The 8,528-nt window shown below is 33.4% G+C and overlaps 1 protein-coding gene across 1 annotated transcript; it reads right to left on the bottom strand.

The window, feature by feature from the left end:
- Window positions 1-1,175: 1,175 nt before the first annotated feature.
- Window positions 1,176-2,529, bottom strand: LOC132622414 (BOI-related E3 ubiquitin-protein ligase 1-like). Its single transcript, XM_060337022.1, has 2 exons — window positions 2,015-2,529; window positions 1,176-1,918 (listed from the first exon to the last, which is right to left on the bottom strand). Exons 1-2 carry the CDS (start codon window positions 2,411-2,413, stop codon window positions 1,361-1,363), a joined length of 957 nt encoding a protein of 318 aa, XP_060193005.1. The 5' UTR covers window positions 2,414-2,529; the 3' UTR covers window positions 1,176-1,360.
- Window positions 2,530-8,528: the final 5,999 nt, after the last annotated feature.

The following is an 8,528-nucleotide window of genomic DNA, read 5'->3' as shown; positions in this document are numbered from 1 at the left end:
CATAACTTATATACTATATATTTTAGTTATGTCAGATTGTAAACAGGTAACCGAACAATGTACTTGGTGTGTTGAATTTTTATAATAAAAAAAAATGAGATCCCACGCCTCACAGTACTAGTTATGCTAGTTTTAGTATATCAATAATTCACTCCCCTAAATAACAACCAAACAAACCCTTATTGGTTACCTGATGCCAACCCTAGAGAGGTTAATAATATATTCAGGCTTTGGAAGTAGCCTACAAAAATTATCAATAATGATTTAGATACTCTATTGTCTATACATATCCATCACCGATCTAACTCCTTGATTTTACAAGCAATCAATTTAATACTTTGAAAGGAAAAACATTGCCTAAAAGGTGACAATAACTTCAAGTGTGGCTAAGGTGGAGGGGAAACCTAATTTAATTAATTAGCGAAAAGCTAGGACATGATTTTCAAAAAGAAATGAAAAGTAAATAACTCCTCAGAACCAGTTGTTATCACAATCACTATACATATGCCTGCAAAGTTAGGGGGATTTGCTTGTTTTTGGGTCCACTTTGTTTTATTTTCTTTCTTGAATAGCTTTTGCTATATTATAGAAGAAACTACCCTACCAATAGCAATCACCAATACAATCCTGCTTCTTTCAGCATCTTGACATCTCACCTAAGCAGACAAACAGTACCACTATTACTCTGCCATTTATGCAGCAAAATCCCAAATCACCCCCCAAGAGAAAAATGTCTCTTTATGTCACCACAAATTAAATGTCGAAACAGTCATGATGGCCATTATGCCCATAGGGGCTGTGCAGAGTACCTAATTCAATAGAGAGGACCACTTTTTTTTTTCTCCGCCAAAGACAATCACTAAAGTAGGATTCTTTGCAAAAGTTGGCATGCACCCCATGCTTTTTCTGGACATTTCATAAAAACTGCCCAATATCTCTATCAAAGTGAAAACAAAAGCTACTTTATGTTTAATCCACATTCACCCTCCAACCCCCCTACAATTTTTACCTCCTTACTTAACCTATATGGTAAAAAAACCAAGTAAAAATAAATTGCTTCTTCCAAATCCCGTTCTCCCCTTTCAAGCACTTTCAGTGTAAGTTGTACCATATGCTATTTCAATTGAACTGTGACAATCCCATAAGATGAAATAAGAACATGTGGAGACAAAAAAGAATGAACAATTTGCATTTTTTTTAGAATTACTTGAGGGAATTTACAAACTAAAAATCTAACATTTCTCTCTACATCAACAAAACAAAATTCTATGATTTCTATTTTTCTTTTTTCCTCCTCTTCCTAGTGTCTCTCATTTGGAACTTGTTTCCTTTTTTTTTTTTTTTTTGGCCCTTCAATTGATCAAGATGACATGTTAACATGCACAGTGGCATTCATATTAGAATTACACAGAGGACATGTTTGGACTAAACTCGACCCACACACAGCACATAAACACAAGTGCCTGCATGGCAATAGCAACACGCACGATTCCCTCTCACCACACCTTTTACACATCCTGTTATCCTGCGCCTCCCCTGCTAAAATACGCCTCCCTTCAATTTCCTCTTCTTCTGCCACGTGGTCACTGCTGCCACAACAAGACTCAACATCTTCCTCCACCGCCGCTGCTCCGGCTGAGATGATGCGCTCGTCGCTAACGTGCGCCAACACTTGTTCTAAGTTGTTTCGTAGTGAATTTGCTGTTGCTTCATTTGTTTGTGCTAAATCACGCCATAATTGATTCTCAACGTATAGGCTTTTCACCTTTTCTTGAAGAACCATATTGATTTTACCCATTCTTTGAATTTGTTCATCTTTTTCTTTGAGTTTTTTTGTTACACCTTCTCCTATAGCTGCCACCAACACCCTTGCTTGTTGTTTCTGTCTTTCTTCCAATTCCATCCTTACTTTCTTAGTCTGTAATAAACAAAACAAAAACAAAAATCAGCCAAAAGCACCCAAAAAAAATAATAAAAAATCAATAACGTAATTTTGAATGATTTATTAACTTACATGGTGTGAAATGATACGGTCGATATCACACTGATACTGTTGTAACAGTGGCAAAACATCATCACCAACAAACGACGTGGTATCATTACTGTTATTACAAGTATTGAAATGATTAAATGTATCCCTTGAGCGTTTCCTTGTTGCTGCAACGTTAACGGCTGTGGGGTTGAAAGTAAGGCCACTGTCGGTGTTAACAGACGTTTTGGGCTGAACAGAATCACATATTAGACTGTTATGAAACGGGAAAAAACTATTTTCTTGCGTTGGTAAAGGCAACAAAGGAGAACCACCTATCTGGGTATTGTATGAAAACCCATTTCCATTTCCTTGATTTGAGATGATTTGTTGTTGTTGTTGTTGTTGAGTGAAAAGATTGAGATGTCTAGCTTCAACTGCCATGGAAAGAGGTTGATGATTTTTGTGATTTCTTGTTTGGTTTTGTTGATGAGAGAAAGAGAGAGTATGTAATGTGTATATGTAGAGAGATTTGGAGGTAGCGACTAGAGAGAAAAGAATGAGGTTTGGCCTTTATTTAAGCGTTTGGTTTTGTGGATAGAGAGAGAAGTAGGGTGGTGGGTTAAAGTCAAATAAAGAAATGTAGAGAGAGAAAAAGTCACTGGGACCCGTACTAAATGCTTTTAAATTAGTAAAACTAGGGGATGCATCAGATTTAATTTACATCATTATCATCTCTTACTAATTAAATACTACTCCTCTGTTTTTTTGTTTTTTTTGTTTTTTATAACATTGCCGCGTTTAATTGAAAAGTATATAAAGCTAGTTAATGAAATTTGCAAATTTTATACCCAAGTAAATATGGGAAATTTGAGAAATATTTTCAAGTTTTAGGAATGTTCATTGTGTCCAGCAATATTTGCCTTATACTCTCTCTATCAAAAATTATATGTCGTAGATATTAAAAATAGTTGACTCAAATTATTTATCGCTTTCGAAATTCAAAGTATAATTAATTATTTTTCTTCATTTAACCCTTAATAAAATTTTGTCATTAATGAACACATAAATAGAATAAATATTTGAGGAAGAAAGATTATAATTTAGACATAAATAATTATCAACAAATATTGCCTTATATATATATATTAGTGAAACCTTTGTACATAGCTGAAATTTTAAATCCGGTGCAAATACTTTTCTAATAGCCTGTTTGGCCAAACTTATTTTTCCCACAAAAGTACTTATTTTTTCAATAAGTGCTTATTTTAAAAAAAGTGAGGTGTTTGGTCAAGCTTTTGTGAGAAAATAAGTGCTTTTGAGAGTAGTAGAAGCAGTTTTTCAGAACTTCAAAAAAAATAGCTTTTGGCCAAAAGTATTTTTTTGAAAAGTACTTTTAACAAAAATACACATAGAAGCACTTTTTAAAAGCTTGGTCAAACACTAATTGTTGCTCAAACGTACTTTTTAAATTAATTGGCCAAACACAAACTGATTTTAGCCAAAAGTACCTTTTTTTGAAAAGTACCTTTGAAAAAAATACTTTTTAAAATAAGTTATTTTTAGAAGATTGGCCAAACAGGCTATAAGTTTACACAAAGTGATTTACGTGATTGCTTTTTAGCCTTATTCTATAGTCATAATTGCATATCATCTTTTACTCATATTCAGGGCCGTCTTAACAAAATTAAGGGCCTAAAGTCAAACTTCGGAGAGAGGTCCTAAAAGAATTTCTTTTAAAAAAAGGAAAGATTGAAATAATTATAGAGCAAGAATATCAACGATGATAAATTTTCAATGAACGTATAAATAAAGTTAGAATAATAGAATATGACTTAAAAAATTGATAAATTGATATAACGATATCGAAATGGTGTTGCACTGCTTCAATATAATAATTGCTTGTTGCAATGCTTGAAATTGTGAAGAAGACATCAACAAGTATATTTTGATCTCTTGTAACATAAGCAGTAGTAATTTGCAGCCAAGAATAGTAAAACGGAGAATGAAAAAGGTAAATGTAGGAATAATAATGTGGGTCCATTTTAGTTGTTAAGATATAAATGAGGCAATAAAGTAAGTGCCCAATCACCTACATAAGGAAATAATTTTCTAAAAGTTATTTCACTCTCTAATTATTACAATGATCCCCACATTAAAAATAAAAATTATTGTATTTTCTCCTCAAAAGTTTCTCTTCAAATTTAACAAAACAAATTTTATTTTTAATAATACATATAATACATCTTTAAGAAAAAAGTGAGGCCTCAAAAAAATTGGTGCCTCAAGCCATTGCTTGAGTGACTTCATAGTCTAGCCGGCACTGCTCATATTTTCATACATTACTATAATTATTTTACCACCGTATCACCACAGGAGTGATATTGTCGAGAATCATTCTTATTCATGTGAGTTATACATCTTATTTTTCTACTGTATATAAAAAGTACAATATGTAGTGAATATTACCTTAACATTATAAATTTTCCGCTTTCAATGCCTTCTATAGTGGGATTTATATTTCCCGTGCAACCCGTAAATAAGAAATAGTTTACTTAGTACTAGTGATTTCCATGCATTAAATTGTTGTCCATCATTTCTCCTTTCTTGTCCTTAAATTTCTCAAAACTCCACTATCTCTCCATAAACAAAAGAATCACCCATACCCAGTCCCCACAATATTTGGATCTCTTTTTCGAAGTAAATTAATGATAAGTTACTCGAGTCTGCTAATTTATAGGGAAGCCTATCGTACCCCCTACGTTTTAGTTTAATACGTAACAATCACTATGTTAAGGTAGATGTTTGGAAAAGTTCTCAAAGATTTTTAGTGGGGAGGAATTGTACCAGAGTGAACATGAATCAATAAGTGCAGTTTCAATTAATTTTATTTTTTAATTTGTCTTAAAAAGAAAATTAATATCATTTTTATATGTTACAAATCTTTACTTTCAACGTCCCATGTTATATGTTTCAAATTACAATAATTAGAAATACTTTAATACACTCTTAATTTAACATTAAAAAAATCAAATTTTTATTTTTCTAAAATTCTATACTCCATAAACTAGAATGCATAAAATAACATAAAAGGAGTAGTAACTTTTTTTTTTTCCCTCAACGTAGTGAAAACAGCGTGGATGACCGTAATTACGTGGCTTTATTTATTAGTGGCAGTAACTGACATGTTGGGGTCTATGCCACGTTGATCTTCAGTGCATCAGATGCCCACGCCACCGTTAGACTACATTATTTTGTTCGTATCCTTTCGCCCTTTTTTCCTTTTTGTTTTTGTTTTTTTCCTCTTATTTTATTCTGAAGAAAAATAATGATGATTTCGAGAGGACTCGTTGGGAACGTGAGGGGTGGTTCTCTTTAATTAATTTTTTGTTTGTTTTTTCCTCTTTTCTGTACTGTAAGGTGCAACCCACACTGTCGCACGTGTGAGTCCGTTCAACTATGCACATCTTCATTTTACTATATACTTTTTCCTTTCTTTTTTATATACTCTCTCATCTCACATTATTCATCGTTTTTATTTCACGCATCCCTGAAGAAATATTCACTGCTTTCTAATTAATATGATATACTAAGATTTTCGAAACTTGTGGTATAAAAAACTATATATAGTTGTGTAATTATAAATCATTTCAGAGAAAGTTTAAGTTAATTATTATTAAATATAGAAATGTATCACTCTTTCTGAGACAAACAAAAAAGAAAAATGTAGCACATAAATTGAAATATGAAGTATTAATTAATAGGGGTATATGACTAACTTTACTCTTATTCTGTCTAAGTTATAGTCTCCATCCATTAAATGTCTACTATATTTATGTGTTATTGCATTAATGACAAAATTCTATTAAAAATATAATGAAAAAAATAATTAATTATATTTTAAACTTATAAAGCGAAAAATAATTTAGGATAAATATTTTTAGCAAGCCCGATAAATAATTTAAAAGGGAGGAGTATTTAAGTAAGTACTGAGAGGGGGGAACTGTGCTGCAACGTTCAATGGGACCCACAAAATCAGGGTCCATTAAACGTAGTACTATAAAGTGGGACCCATTTGGATTTCTGTTTCATGTGCGGGTTTCCCTGTTTTGCTACCTTGTCCCTAGTCCTAAGTGGGTGCTGTCTCTGTACGGACCACCACCTATTCTACAAAAGAATAATTATTTTTTAAAAAAAAAGGGAAAAACTCAGCTGCTCTCATAGTGCACCGTTCTGTTGGTGTTTCTCCTTTTGCTTTCGTTGAAAATGTACAGGCACCAACCGAAAAAAAGTGACAACAAAATATCTTTATGTTAGTGTGTTATTACTTGGAAAGTTCATGTTTGGGCCAGTTATGGTAATTTGGAGGGTTAATTTGTCCGCATGTCAAGTCAGCCAGCGAAATTTGAGAAGCCAAATACATTGAATCATAAGATTATTTGATAAAAACGTTTTTACTTTGTAATTACCCATCTACGTTGAAAAGGATTATTTGTGCTTTTAGATATGTCAAATGGGACAGCATATTGAAAGAGACATATGAGAGAGGCGGATTGATTTCTATTAATGAGAAAAGTCTTATGGTAATTGAGTTTTTTGTGACATTCATGTCGATGAGAAACGTCTTTGTTGTAATTGATTCTGTATGTTACATTCCAATGACACTCTCAATTAAGAAGCCTACAGCCAACTACTTCTTCATTACAAAAGAATGATTAAATTCAAATTATGAGAGCCTAAATATATCATTTATTGTGAAATTCAGATCTCAATTTTCTAATCTTTTTAACATTCCGGTTATGTTAGGGTAAGGTTGATAACAAACAACCTAAGGAAACTCTATGAATTAACCAAAAATAAAGCAAAAACAAAAGATAGATGAAGAATTGAGCATTAAGGAGAATAGAGGACAGATACTTGACCCAACTAGTAATGAACCCTATAGGCAAATCTAAGTATATGAAACTTAGACCTCCCTATTGTGAATTCAACCAAAAGAACAAAAGCAATTCGAATCAACAAACGACTCAAATGAATCCACAAATGAACAACATTGAATTCGATGAAAATAAGCAATTAACTTCACAACTAGGAAGCAACACTTGGTTAACCAACCAAACAATCTATATTAATCTAAAGTTATCAACTACAATCTCTCATAAGAGTTTCTTTTTTCAACATAATCTAGGGATGAAAATAACTAAGTCTAGTATTTATACTAAGACACTTAAGAGCTAGGCTAGTTATTACAAGAATGTCATTAACGAGGCAAGGGCCTCGTTTGGCTAGTTAGAAATTGGCTTGAAATCCGAAAAGGCTCCTCTTGCACATGTAGCCATCATCCAATTCTCAAACTTACAATTGTGACCATTTGCATCTATAGCCCTTCTTTTCTACGTCAATCCACATTTGCGTTTCTATCCCTTTTGCGACTCTAGCCACTTCGAGTGTTGGCCTTCTTTCTTGTAGCTTCTTCTTCCATTCCTCTCCAAGCTACTTTCCATACTTCATAGGCCTTCTTATGGGGCTTGTATGCCTCTCCATGGGTCTCCAATGCTCCTTTGGTCATCCTCCTAGCTTGAATGGATTGGATTCCCATGCCTTGGTCTTCAATGTAAGCCTTCAAGTGAAGTGTGCTTAGTAGGGTCATATCATCCTCCCCTTCTTGAAAAGGATTCGTCCTCGAATCCGAACCTTGCAAAAGCCAAAGGAAGATGGAAAACATCATACTCCTCAAGGAATGAGGGTTACCACACACAATGATAACCACATAATCATGCCAAGGGTGAACAAATTTGTGGTAAAACCACACATCAATAGTAATCATGCATAAATAGTGCATAAATGGGATTTCAACAAGGTGATTTCACCAAAATTCAAGAAATATGGGTAAAATGAAGGAACTAATGCTATTAGAATAGGGAACAAAGGATGCCACATTAGCCCCGAAAGAGATAAAGCACATGAATTCCTCCCTTCCCAAGAAGGTTCCACCTTCAATTTGACTAATTGTAAGATGTAAAGTAAGGTCATTCCAATATAGACATTGCAGAAGAGGATGAACATTGCAGAAGAGGATGAATCCGGATTAATAAAATCAAAATGGGTAAGGATCAATTATGACTATTTACCAAAATATTGCAAACACTGCAAACTCCAAGGTCATGAACTGGCTAAGCAATTCAGAGATAAATTAAGGAAAGAAAATGCAGAATTTGTTTCTACAGAAACACAAAATAAAGAAGGCATACAAGGGAGAAGGGGATGGTACAATACTGGGAAGCAAGAATGGATGCAAAGAAGAAGCAAATATAAAAAGGATAAATCAGGAATTATAATTGGGGAAGTGAGTCCAATACAAAAGAATAAGGAGGGAATCATGGTAAATACCAATGCATTTGCAGTACTGGAAGAGGTATCAGACAACCATGACAAGGTGAATAATGAACAGGTGCCACATGAAGATACTATAACATGGATTGAGAAGAGCTTCTATAGTCACAAAAGTCAGGAAAAGAACATAGAAAACAAAATAAAGGAAACAGAACAACCACAAGGG

Source organism: Lycium barbarum, chromosome 12, assembly GCF_019175385.1.
Source record: "Lycium barbarum isolate Lr01 chromosome 12, ASM1917538v2, whole genome shotgun sequence".
Taxonomy (NCBI): domain Eukaryota; kingdom Viridiplantae; phylum Streptophyta; class Magnoliopsida; order Solanales; family Solanaceae; genus Lycium; species Lycium barbarum.
This window is presented reverse-complemented; position numbering and strand designations above follow the sequence as displayed.